Raw genomic sequence first — 13,596 nt, 5'->3', positions numbered from 1 at the left:
GAAAATCATTATCATCATAACAAAATGGTGACTTGGTTCATTACTGTGTTCTCATCTTGCCAGTTCTTGGAAAGCAGAATTACACAGCTTTATCTTCTAGCAATATGCCTAAAATTCAGAAAGAAAGAAAGGCAGGGCAAAGAAGCAACAGGAAGTTATGCAAATGAAATGAAACACCAGAGAGGTAAAATTATATTTTGATTTTTTAAAATCATACTTGTTACTTTTCAATAATTGTAGATTAGCATGCATTTATAAGAATAATAAAAAGAGATTTCTTGCACCCTTTATTTAGTATCCCTTATTGGTGGCATCTTGCATAACTATAATATAAATCATTACCAGGGTACTGGCATTAATATAGACAAGATTATCAAGACATTTTTTTCTTTTTCTTTTTGGTACCAAGGATTAAACCCATAGGCACTTAACCACTGAGCCATGTTCCCAGCCCTTTTTATTCTTTATTTTGAAATAGGGTCTTGCTAAGTTGCTGAAGCTGGCTTTGAACTTGTGATCCTCCTGCCTCAGCCTCAAAGAATCCTTCAGTTGACTTTTGTCTGCACTCTATGCCACCCCCTCTTTCATCTTTGGAAACCATTAAACTCCAATTCGAAGATTTTTTTAAATTTTAGGAATATTATATAAATGATATCATACAGTATATAATTTGGGGATTTTTTTCACTTAGCATGATCATGCGGAGGTGACTCTGGTTGTCATATGTATCAATAGATTATTTTTAATTATTACTGAGTTGTGGTTCAGGGTATGGAGACACTACAGTTTAACTATTCACCCATTAAAAAGAAAATGTTGTTGGGGCCTCAGTAGCTCAGTTGGTTGAGCATTTGCCTTGCATGTGTGAGGCACTGGGTTCAATCCTCAGCACCACATAAAGGTATTGTGTCTACAACTAAAAAATATAAATAAATAAATAAACATAAAAAAATTTAAAAAATTTTAAAACAGAGTGGATATTTTCTTTTATAAAAAATCTGCCTTGCTTTAGTTTTGTGCTATTATGAATAAGCTGCTATAAACATTGATGTGCAAGATTTCATGTGAACATAAGTTTTCATTTCCCTGGAATAAATGTCCCAGGAGTGCAATCGCTGGGTCATCTGGTAGTTCATGTTTAGTTAAGAAACCAACAAATTCTGTTCCAGAGTGGCTATACCATTTAATATTCCCATGTGCAGTGAGTAAGTGATCTGAGCTAGTATCTTTGAATCCTTCCAACATTTTTTGGTATGGTCACTGATGTAATTTTTGCTGTTCTAAGTGTATACAATGATACTTCATTGTGGTTTATAAATAGGCATTTTGATGAGAGCTAATGATGTTGAATATCTTTTAATGTGCTTTTTATTCATATATACATCTTCTCTAATGTCTCTTCATGTTTGTTTGTTTGTTTGTTTTCTCTGTTTTTGCTTATCATGTCTTCCTTCCTGGTGTTCCACATTTTTTCTTTTTATAATTCCCTTTCTAGTTAGAAAACTTTAGCTTAGCTATTCTTTCAGAATAGGTCTGTGGGCAATAAATTATTTTTTTTCCTTTTATAATGCCTCAATTTCTCCTTCATTTGTGAAGGATATTTCTCCTCAAAATCGAATTCAGGGTTGATGGTTCTTTTACCTCAGCACTTGAAAAATGTTGTACCACTTCTACCTGATCCCATGATTAGTAAGAAATCTGCTATTGTTCAAGTTGGTTTTGTCCCATAGATATTCATATTTTCTCTTTCTCTCAATATTTCTCTTTGTATTTAATTTTCATATGTATCATATCTTGCTTGGAGTTTTCTTAGTTTCTTCTTGGATTTACAGATTACAATCTTTAGGAAATTTTGCAGTCATTATTCTTTCAAGTATTTTTCATTCCTGATTTCTCTTTCTTTCAGGATTCTAATGACACAATGTTAGATCTTCTGTTACTGTTACATTGGGAGGCTCTTTTTATCTTTTTCAATCTATTTTCCTTTTGCTGTTTAGATTGGATAATTTCTATTATTCTATCTTCAAAGATCATTATTCTTTACTTTGCTCCCTTCATTCTGCTACTGAGCCTATCAATTCACTTTCAGTTATTGCAAGTTTCACTCTTAAAATTTCCATTTTCTCTTCTTTGTCTTCTATTTATTTGCTAACACTTCCCATTTCTTTGTTGAAACTTTTTACTTTTCTCATTTCAAGAATGTTTGTAATTGCTAATTGAAGGATTTTTATTGGTTCTTCTTAGTTATACACGACAGTGGAATCCATTTTCATATAGTTATACGAGCATAAATTGTATTTTATTCTAATTAGAACCCCATTCTTGTGGATATGCATAATGGTAAAATTCACTCTAGTACATCTATAAATATACAAAAAAAAACTATGCTAAATTCATTCCACAGTCTTTCCATTTCCTATTCCCTTGCCTTCATTCCCCTTTCTCTAATCTACATAATTTCTATTCTTCCACTAGCCCCTCCCTTAATGGGGGTTAGCTTCATTGAAGCCTTTTGATGATGGCTCTATTACAATGTCAGATACTTTTACTTCTGCCATCTCACTATAGGCACCTGTTTATCCTTTTTATTTTTATTTTTTTCATTCCATTTTAGGTCTCTTTGCATTATTAATAGAACAAATGATTGATAAATGAAACATGGACATTTTGGATGTTATTTTACAAGATTTGAATATTATTTAAGTCTTCTGTTTTAGTTGGCTTCTTTTGAGATTGCTCTGGCAAAGGAAGGGAAGATGTACTTTATTACTGACATGTGAAAGTATAAGCCTAATTTTCCCACTTGTTCTCTGTTGACAGAAGGAGATTCCTCATTATTGCTAAGTGCAGGTAGGAGTTTGATTCCAAACTCATCCTCAACTGATACTTCCCTGACTGAGAAGGGCATTAGTACCTTCCTACTGCCTCCCCAGAGCATCCCTGAACACCATGAGGGAGCTGGGTTCCATTTTATTCTACTAGATAATGATGAAAGTCCTGACACTCAACTTGGTCTCTCTAATACTGTGCCAGCAGAGAGCCTGAAGCCTCTGGCAAGGTAGAAATCTAGATTCCTCATCCATTCTTTGCTGGTGTGTGGAAACAGATTTTTTTCTGGGGTGATTGGCTGAAATAGTATCTATCTTGCTAGGCTACTCTTTTTCTGTTCCTTTCACTAGAGATAGCAGATTTTGTGAGGGCTTTAAAAAATCTCCTCCCGTTAGTGTTTCTGTATATCATTACCTTTAGCTCAAAGTTTGGGATTCAAAGCATAAAGAAAACACTGGGAACCCACCACTGTTTTACCACTTAGATCCCCAGCTCTCTAGCTCCTCTGCTTTCTCCTCTCCAGCTTTCAGAGTCTTCTGATGTTGTTTATAAATAATTTTGATTGTCTTCAGTTGTACTTATTGGAAAAGTTACATTGACTCCATCTTCCCAGAAACAGAAGCCCTCCATTCCTAGAAAACTTTACAGATTTCATTCTTCACTTTCATTTGTGTTTGTTGAAATGGCATTGGTTTAACAGCACTGCCATGAATACTCTTTACTAAGTTTATTATTTATTGCAAGGTACTATTTGTATTTGTCAGAATTAATAGGGGGGATGTTTCTATAGATGTATGTTGAAAGAGAGAGAATTATAAGAAATTAATTCATGCAGTTATGGTGACAAACGAATCCCAAGATCTTCAGGGTGATATGGCAATCTGGAAATAAGCGAAATTTTATGGTTTAGTAATAGCCCAAGTGTGAAGGTCTGAGAACCAAGAAAACCAATGGTGTAGTCACAATTCAGAATTCAGTAGGCCTGAAACTCAGGAAAAGCCAATGTTTCAATATGACTGTGACAGCAAGAAAAACTGTGTTTGAATTTAAAGATTATTAGGCAGGAAGAATTCCTCTTTACTCAACTGAGCTTTTTTTGTTCTATCCAGGCCTCTACATGATTGTATAATGCTCATCAACATTAGGAGGGCAATCTGTTTTACTCTGTCTACTGATTTAAATGTAAATCTCATCGAAAAATGCCCTTGTAGAAACACAAGAGTAAGGTTTGACAAAATATATTAGCGTCCTGTGGGCCAGTCAAATCAACATATAAAATTAATCATAATAGTAGGGTAAACTAGAAATTAATGACATATATTGTCCCATAAATGTCCTTTAAGAGCTACATGTTAGTGACAACATGTCTTACCAAGAGTCACTTATGACACATCTAGAAAAAGTGTAAAGAAATATGTTAGTGATATTGGCATCAGATTCTTCATTTGGCAACTTCAATTATTCTATCATCTATATGTATCACCAGTATAAAATAGTTTAAATGTACTTCAAATCTCTTTTATCAGCTGCTTTTCATCTCCATCCCCCCTCTATTCTCCCAAGTAGTGAGCATGTAGTGATATGTGTCATGGAAGAAGAGCAAGAATGAAGCATGTGCTTTTTTTCTCTCATTTTTCTTCCTATCTTAAATACTATAAGAAAAAATACTAAGATCTTCCAACTATAAATCAAAATACTTCTATCTGCAACTATACCATACCACCTCAAGGTATGTAGAATACAGTTTATTTCTAGGGTCTCATGTAACAGAATGTTGTTTTTTGTGAGTTGATCTATATTCTGTTACAAAGGTAATTACTCTGCCTGGTGAACCTGCAGGACAGCTTACTATTCACAGTGCTAGGCCTGGTCTCCCATGCATGTCTACAGCTCACTGGCCATACACACGTTGTATTTTATGCACAAAATTGGTTTTTGAGCACAGAACAGTTGTATCACCTAATAGTGATACAACCAAGCATATATTGTACAAAAATTCTAATAAAACTTTGTAATCTTGAGGTCTAGAGTCACCAAGTATGGGCTACTTAAACAGTATAAATAATAGGACTGTCTAGAATGATAGCTTTCAAACTGTGGGTTTTCTGGGGCTACAAGAGTCAAGAGGGGAAAAAAAGAGAGGGCTGAGGGACCATCTCTAATCCCACAAGCATGCCTTGTGTAAAGAAGATACATATTCTTGTCTTAGCTATTTAAGAGTTTTGCTGTTAAAGTAAAAAATCAACATTCAAAAGTATAGGGCATTGTTTGGGCTAACTAGATCTGGTGACTTGGTGTTAACAGCATTGTTCTTGGGAGCCTCCTATACCCATCTGCTCCTTGCCTTTACCCTGAAGTCACCTAATAGGATGATTGTGAAAATGTAGCAGTGAGGTCTCACAAACTCATGTATTTGAAGAAACCCAAAATATAATCAGTGTTTGAGGTTCTAAAAAATGAAATTTTCAACTACTTCAGAGATAGAACATAGCAAGTACTTTTTTCCTTCTGATCTCATATAGTTACATTCTGAAAAAACTTTAACTTTTATGAGACTTAATAGAACAGATTTATACCAGATGCTTTGAATTCTGTAATTAACTGTCAAAAACAAAGAAAAATCAAAGTTTATCATTTTAAAACATTTTTAAAACCTGTCACTGATGAGAGAAAAATTGACCTGCTGCAAGAATAAAGCTTAGTGTAATAAATAAAATGTGAATTATAATGGCATCCTCAGAAAATAATCTATCAATTATTGTCTGTTTTATTACTACACTTGTTATATATAGCTAAAGAAGAAAACCTTAATACATGTGACTAAAGGCTGTAAGCTTACCTGAGTACTAAAGTTAACAGATATCATCAGTCCTGTCCCAGAATCTCTTTCCACCTGCAAACTGATTAAAGTGGCCTTCTTCTCAGCCACTGCCAGCCGAGAGCCCACAGAAAAATACACAAGGCTTAGAGGTTCATCACTTTGTAAGAGTTTAATCTGTGCAAATCTGGCACTGTTATTTATTGCTGCTTCAGCAGTGACTTCATAGAGTTCCACGAAAAAATACACTTCAACTTGAGGTATCTGACAATGACAAGAGAAAAATATATACAACTACTACCAATTTATTTCTATTTGGGGGCAGTTCCAGCATCAAGAAATATTTTAATACACATAGATCATTATAGAAATGAATATACAATTAAAAAATAAAATTCTTGTGGTAGGTTACTAGAGAATTAGATTTACTTTTAGGGGTTAAGTAACCTTAATAAGGAAAGTGGATACCATCAGAGCATGTTATATGCATGTGTGAAAATGTTACAAAGAAACCCATCATTTTATGCACTTGATACATGCTAATATTTATACCTAAAAATAAAATAAAAGGGCATATATTTGGAAAAAATACATTTACTTTAGGTAAGCTTCTTACCAGAAGACCAACATTCAGAGACAGCTTGACATAGTACATGAGCAAAAGGATAAACAAAATGTATTCATAAAACAGAATATTATAGAGATATAGTGAAAAGACTCATAGATGGATGTCAAAATATGCTGAGTGAAAATATTGTTTTGAAGTAATATATATATATATATATATATATATATATATATAATACATATATATATGAAGGTACATAAATAGATACTGAAAGAATAAAGTTCCAAAAATTCACTGTTTCAATATATGTTGTTAATGGATATTCATGCAAAGAATTAAAACAAATAAAGAAAAACAGAATAAAGGAAAACTCAGGACAGCAGCTGCCTCAGTTGGAGGTAGCAGGAAGAGACCAAGACAGGGTATGGAGTTGAAGAACACTGAGGATGGGGGAAAAAAAGGGTTTTAACTTTGTGAGATTTTACTTTGATATCTTTTCTTTTTAAAGAGCTTTAAATGTATAGGACCAAATATTGATAATAATAAATTCTATAATTTCATATTTTTTTCAAAATTTCACAAAATTCAATTCAAATAAGTCTAAATATATTCTGTTAGTTGTACCTTGCTTCTGTTCTACATCTTTACTTTCTCAACATTCTGAAATAATGTATTTTCTAAAGTCTGAATTCAACTTTAAAACACATTATCAGTCATTTGTCATTATGAATTATTCACTCTTATACATAATCTAAAAACCTTAGGAGTACTGTTAGCTTCCTGGCACGACTCAAAAAAGCTAAGCTGATGTGGTTTTCAACTGCTCATGAGATTGTCTAATTTGATACAATGCATCATTTTCATCTATCAGCAAGGACCTTATTCATTACTTGTGATTTTTGTGTATGTGTGCTGGGCCTTAAGCCCAGGGGTACTTTACCACCGATCCACATCCCCAGCCTTTATTTTATTTTATTTTGAGATAGGGTCTTACAAAGCTGCTTAAGGCCTTGCTAAGTTGCTGAGGCTGGCCTTGAATTTGTGACCCTCCTATCTCAGCCTCTGAGCCCTGGAATTACAGGCATGTGCTACCATGATCATTTCATGATCATTTTGATGATAATCATTATGTTGTGAAATAATACAAGAAATCCTTCATATTATCCAAGAATAAGTTGCATCTTAGTCACACAATAAATACCCTTAATTTCATTTTGCTACGTGAAGAAATGTGTTTAGCTTTCATATGGTACATATCATTCTTCACTCTTTCTGATCAACTGTCAGCAAATATTGAAATACAGAAATAACTGTATTTATTCCACTTTTGAGAAGCCAAATTTAGCAAATACCATAAAATAAAACACTAGAAAAGTATGGGTAAATATATTCAAGAGCTATTATTCCCTAATGACCAAGTGAGCTTGAATTCACAATGATTTCTTTCAACTGAAGATTTCAGCATATTATATAAAGACTCTTTCCTTCATTTTCCAGTAAAATATTCCTTTTCATTGTCATGATGATTATAACATTACTTACAACCACTTGCAGTCAAAAAGAATATATTATAATCTAAGTGAAGAACTATCTAAAATTGAGCAGTGTACAGATGGTGCCTACACATAATTAGACCAGAGGCAAAGGTATCTTCTCTCAAAAAAAAAAACATTCTATTCAACAATATTGCTTAAATCTACTGAGAAAACAAGACACATAGATCACACCTGAGCCTCTTGAGACTCCTAGATGTGACTGGAGACCTTACAAGAACCCATTCTATGTATAACTGCTAGCAGATTTCTTTCCTAGTTAAGTCAGATGCACTCCAGGGTGATATTTTGCCCCGACTAATATAAAATTAGTTTTGCTGGGATCAGATCTGCTCAGAAGCAGAAAACCAATATACTAAGGATACAATATCTTACTAAAAGCTCTTTAAAAATTCCAACAAATGTTTAAACATTCTGCTTATTTTAAGCAGATTTCATGAGTTAAGAGCATGCTTCCTAAGTTAATTATTATCTTATACATTTTAATGTAGAGCCAACAATAAATCATCAGAAAAAATGCAAGTGAGTTGAAATGGAGGGATGGATTTTCAACAGTTAGAGTAATCAGAAATACTAATCTGGTTGAAAATGACTCAAGAATTGTTTACACAATGAGTAGCTGGGCCAGAGGACCAAAAAAAAAAAGACAAAGAAATATTGACAAGCTTATTTTACAAAAATTGAAAAATTCAAATTCTCAGTAAATTCTCAGTCTAAAATCTGTGATCCAGCAAAATGATTTTGACATTACAACTAGGCAAGATACAAAGAAATTCAACAAAAACAATATGCTTGAGTTTCCATAAAATGATTTAAAAATGATTACTTCTAAAGAAACATTGGAAGTTTACCGCCTTGTGCCTCGTCATTTCTTACATTCCCTGGCTTAAGTTCAAGGCTGATGAAGCATTGTGTTTGACCTGCTGTACACGTCATGTTTCCTGACACAGACAGAAGTTCATCCATCAGGTTCACTCCTTCTTTCTGGAGAACAATGGCTGTTTTATTAAGTATGACTCTCCAAGAGACCTGGACATCTTCAAAGGCTCTGTGAACAAAGCAAACACATGAGCAGTGTGGTACCTAGTTCATCACCACTGATAATGCTGAAAATGACCAGTTCTCCCCATGACAGAAAGGTTAAGGCTCAAGGTCTACACAGTATTCCTCAATTACACTCTATTAGTAATGAATAAGCATTTGTGGAACTATTCTACATCAAGAATGTGAAAGCAAATAATATTTTTTGCCTATCATGTACCAAAAAAGTGAAAGTAAAAAATAAAGAGAACCCACTTATCTTTTAGCAAAAATTTCTCTATGAAACAACACTGTTGTTAAAAATAGTTGTTATTACAATAAAGGGCAAAAGATGACCTACATTTTCACAAAACATTTAGGTGAAAAAAGGAAAATGTGTGTGTGTGTGTGTGTGTGTGTGTGTGTGTGTGCGTGCATATCAAATATATTTATGCATCAGAATTCAAGGCTGTTGCAATATTATTAAATGCAAACAAAATTTTGTTACTCCAAGTGTCCCTCAGAGTGTAATGGTATATGGAGTCCTCAGAGAATAGTAAATATGATGGAGTGATGACCTACATAATCTGACATCTGTGAGGTACTTCACGAAGTACGAAACATTTGAGGCAGCCCTATATTATGATTATGAGCCAAATGTGTTAAATCCCAGATCAAGGACTACAGCACCTGCACACTGACACATCAAATTCCATGCTGCCTACTATCAAGGTTTCATTCTGTCTCCACTATTGTGTGAATCCCAATTAGTGTATACACTCACACACATATCAGTCACACCTGTTTGGCTGCCTTGTGACAAGAAGATGCAGTCTCCTCATATCAGCTCCTTCCCCCAGTTCAAGTCCATCCTGGGAGTCCTCACTGAATCCTATGATTCCATTGTGGAGATCACTTCCTGAAAAGAAAAGTGGAGGCTATAATACACTTAAGAATTTACAAGATCTGCAATGCCTTAGGAATCTTGCCAACTCAGAGAGCATAAGTGAAAAATCCAGAAATGAGGAGTGGGAGCTATAGTGTTTAAAGATCTTCACTAGAAATAAACCAAATATCTACCCTAAAACATCAAGGTAGAAAACAGCTTGAGAAACAGTTCAAGAAAAACACCAAATCCTCCTCCCCACCTAACACACATATACTCATCTCTCTGATGAGACCTTCCTTTACATTTGATTGCACTTGAAATTTTAAAGTCTGTGTATCCTCACAGAAGGTACCTATCCAGCAGCAGCTGTTTCACTTACTACTATCTTCCCAGCACCAAGAAGAGTGCTCACATTTGGTAAGCATTTACTAATATCATTTGAATAAATGAGCTCCATTTAACCCATCTACCTTCCTAAAAGTGGACTGACCAAAAGGGTTCATGTTACATGTTCAGTTATTTACCCCAGAACAAAACAAAACTACTAAGGAATTCTGACTCTTCTGAGCAACATTTAAGTTTACAGGAACCTTCAAACTAAAAAAGATATAAATATATCTTTTGGAGTAAAACCAGACCCCATACTATACTAATCACTTCACATCCTGGCCAGCATATGAGTGAGCTTCTAGGACTAGAGAAATGCCCGTGTACATTTTTAGCAGCTTTCTATTTCCCAGTGACCTGGTTTTGCAAAGTGATCCCAGAAGCAATGACCCTAAAGTAGTCACCTTCAAAAACTGCTTACATCCATCACTTGTAAATCTCACTCCTGAGGTTCCCAGCAGACAGAACTTCTACAGACTAGGTTAAGTTAAGGACACAGAAACTTCTTAGCTGTCCTGATTGAGGAAAGCTTATAGTCAACAGCCCCTGCTCTATTTCCCAGGTGTGAAACGTAAGCAAATGTGGAGTCCATGTCTTATGAACAAGCACATGATGGGCTACATTGGTCCAGGTGCCCTGGTGGGTCTTGCCTCAGCCAGTCCCCATTCTCACTAACTGATCACTGCCATCATTCCTTAGCCTTGCATCAGAACCTGTGTTAGCATTTTCTGTTCTGAAGCAATGGTTTCCTCGTCACCTTCAGTGGGGATTTGGTCTCTTTAAGTAGATTATAAGCTTCTCACAGGCAGAGCCTTCATTTATTTTTGTTTATACAACAGAAGCACCTAACATTATCTAATGAAAATAATGCTTGCTTTCCTTGCCATATCTACAACAAATTGAGGTCAAGTTTCTAGTAAGATGCTCCAGACTTCTAATCTGACAAACCTGTTTTATTGTAAAAGTGCTTTCCAAAATTTAAATGTGAAAAGATAATGAAATTAAAGATGAGAGAAATCAGCAAATTAATGATCCAGTTAAAACTGAAATATTATGAAGAAAAAGAGCCAAGTGAGAAAAAGATGAAGGGTACATTTACAGGCAGAGTGAACAACTCGGGATAATATGACCATGCGGATGTGACTGGTGGCATGCTGATTTTAAATCTTTCATCCTGTACCTCAGATAGGGTGTTAATTTACAGGATATATAAAGTACTCAAAAAGCTTTACACCAAAAAAAAAAACCCACAAAATAATCCAATTGGTAAATAGGCAAAAGAACTAAACAGACATGTTTCAAAAGAAGAGATACAAATGGTCAGCAAACATATGAAAAAATGTTCAACATTTCTAGCAATTAGAGAAATGTAAATGGAAACTACACTGAGATTTCATCTCACTCTAACCAGAATGGCAAGTATCAAGAATACAAGTAACAATAATTATTATCAACAATGTGGGAAAAAAGGTTCACTCATACATTGTTGGTGGGATTGCAATTTAGTGTAACCATTCTGAAAAGCAGCGTGGAGATTCCTCAAAAAACTAGGAATAGAATTATCATTTGACCCTGTTGTTCCACTCCTTGATATATATCTAAAGGATTTAAAATCAGCACACTACACTGGTACAACCACATCAATGTTCATAGCTGTACAATTCACAATAGCTAAGCTACGGAACCAACTTAGGTACTCTTCAACAGATGAATGGATAAAGAAATTGTGGTATGTGTACACAATGGAATATTGCTTAGTCATAAATAAGAATGTGTGTATGACATTTGCTGGTAATTGGATGGATCTAGAGAATATCATGCTAAGTAAAATAAGCCAACCCCAGATAACCAAAGGGCAAATGTTCTCTCTGATATGTAGAAGCTAACTCATAATAAGGAGATGGGGAGGAATAGAAGTTCAGAGGATTAGACAAAGGGGAATGCAAGGGAAAGGAAGGGGGATGGGAATGGGAAGAACAATGGAATGGATCAGACATAACTTTCCTATGTACATATAGGAATACGACATGGTGAATCTCAACATCGTGTATGCCCATAAGACTGGGATCCCAGTTAAAATTAAGACATATTCTACGCATGTACAATTTTATCAAAATGGTTTCTACTGTTATGTATCACTAAAAAGAACCAATTAAAAAATATTAACTCTAGTGACTCAAGTAATTCACTGTCTCAAGCTAAACTTAAATAGATTGATCTTATTACAACTTCTGGGCCACAAAAGTACATGTTTTACCTCCATCACTTAAAAGATACCTGCAATAATAACCATGGCAAAAGCTGCAAATCCAGTGGCATCTTTTCCCTTCACAATCTGTGCTCCCCCTTGAGGGTCTGTGTGGAACACAAAGAAGAATTCCTGCCCTTCAGAATCATCATCATCCAAAATTGGAACAGATACTTTGCGTTCTCTTTCTTCATCCAGAAACATAAGGATAAGACTTTGTTCTTCAAAGTCTTCTTCTTCAACTGCCCAGGTCTGGTTGGAGGTTTCATAAATATCCTGAAAAGGCAATGCATTTGGTTCCTTCTAAGCACATCTCTTGCCAAAATTTTTAACTGTTACACTGACATTGCCTTCAAACCCACCAGTTCTTTGGATACGAATTTCCACAGTATTGAATGTGCCATTCTTCATCTCCTCTTCAACATAAACAATGGGGGGGACAAGACTAAAAGTTCCATGAATGGAAATACTGGCAGTTACAGTGGTCATGTCAGGCTTCTCAGGCATGGTAGATGAACCATGAATGGTGACAAGATTCTCAGGGGTGGCAGACATACCAGTATTCTCAGTAATGATGGCAGCCATCTCAGTTGTCTGAGGAATGGTAGTTAACTCGCTTGTGCCAGGATATGTGGTAGAATCAGTTTCTATAAGAATGAGAGTGGTATCAACTACGACAGTCACAGCTGTCAAGGGGACAGAAACATCCATGCCTGCCACATCATCATTATCCAATATTGTGATCACTGCAACACTGAAATCTAGATTCAGGCATGGTCTCCAATTAGCATCAAACTTTTGTAGTCCCTGAATTTCTGCTGAAGTAAGATTAACAAAAAAAGTTTCTTCCATCTCATGAAGCTGATCGTTAATAATGGTTATTTCAAAATCAACTTCAGCTTGGAATTTTTGAAAAAACATTTCCCCTTTCTGTATAGGCTCAAAGTCTTCCAGTGACTTTGCACTTCCTGGAGTTGTCTCATAGGAAACTTTAATAAGATCACTGTGGAACCCAAACAGTCTTTGCACATGTAATCTGATTATCTGTATATCTTCCGAAACCGTGATACTTCTTGAACTAGGGGAAAACTGGAAGACTCCCATAGGTTCAATTTCAGCAATGGTGAAACCTGATCTGGAAAAATTTAAAACCATGAGAATTGATTAAAATACAACTACCACTATAGGGAGTATTCTTTTATACATTTATGATGCTGCTCATGAAGCATCTTATAAATGACATGGCCTTACAAATTCCATATCCAAGAAATGAATGAGCAACAG

At 35.0% G+C, this 13,596-nt stretch overlaps 1 protein-coding gene across 1 annotated transcript in view; it reads right to left on the bottom strand.

Moving 5' to 3' along the window:
* The window catches only part of LOC144374779 (adhesion G-protein coupled receptor V1-like), an 87,074-nt gene that overhangs the window by 16,322 nt on the left and 57,156 nt on the right, over positions 1–13,596 (bottom strand). Inside the window, 4 exon segments of the mRNA XM_078037515.1 lie at positions 5,669–5,911; positions 8,645–8,816; positions 9,590–9,707; positions 12,342–13,447. Coding sequence (XP_077893641.1) covers positions 5,669–5,911; positions 8,645–8,816; positions 9,590–9,707; positions 12,342–13,447 — 1,639 coding nt within the window.

Source organism: Ictidomys tridecemlineatus, unplaced genomic scaffold, assembly GCF_052094955.1.
Source record: "Ictidomys tridecemlineatus isolate mIctTri1 unplaced genomic scaffold, mIctTri1.hap1 Scaffold_88, whole genome shotgun sequence".
NCBI lineage: Eukaryota > Metazoa > Chordata > Mammalia > Rodentia > Sciuridae > Ictidomys > Ictidomys tridecemlineatus.
The sequence above is the reverse complement of the archived record's forward strand: the minus strand, read 5'-3'. Positions and strand labels throughout refer to the sequence as shown.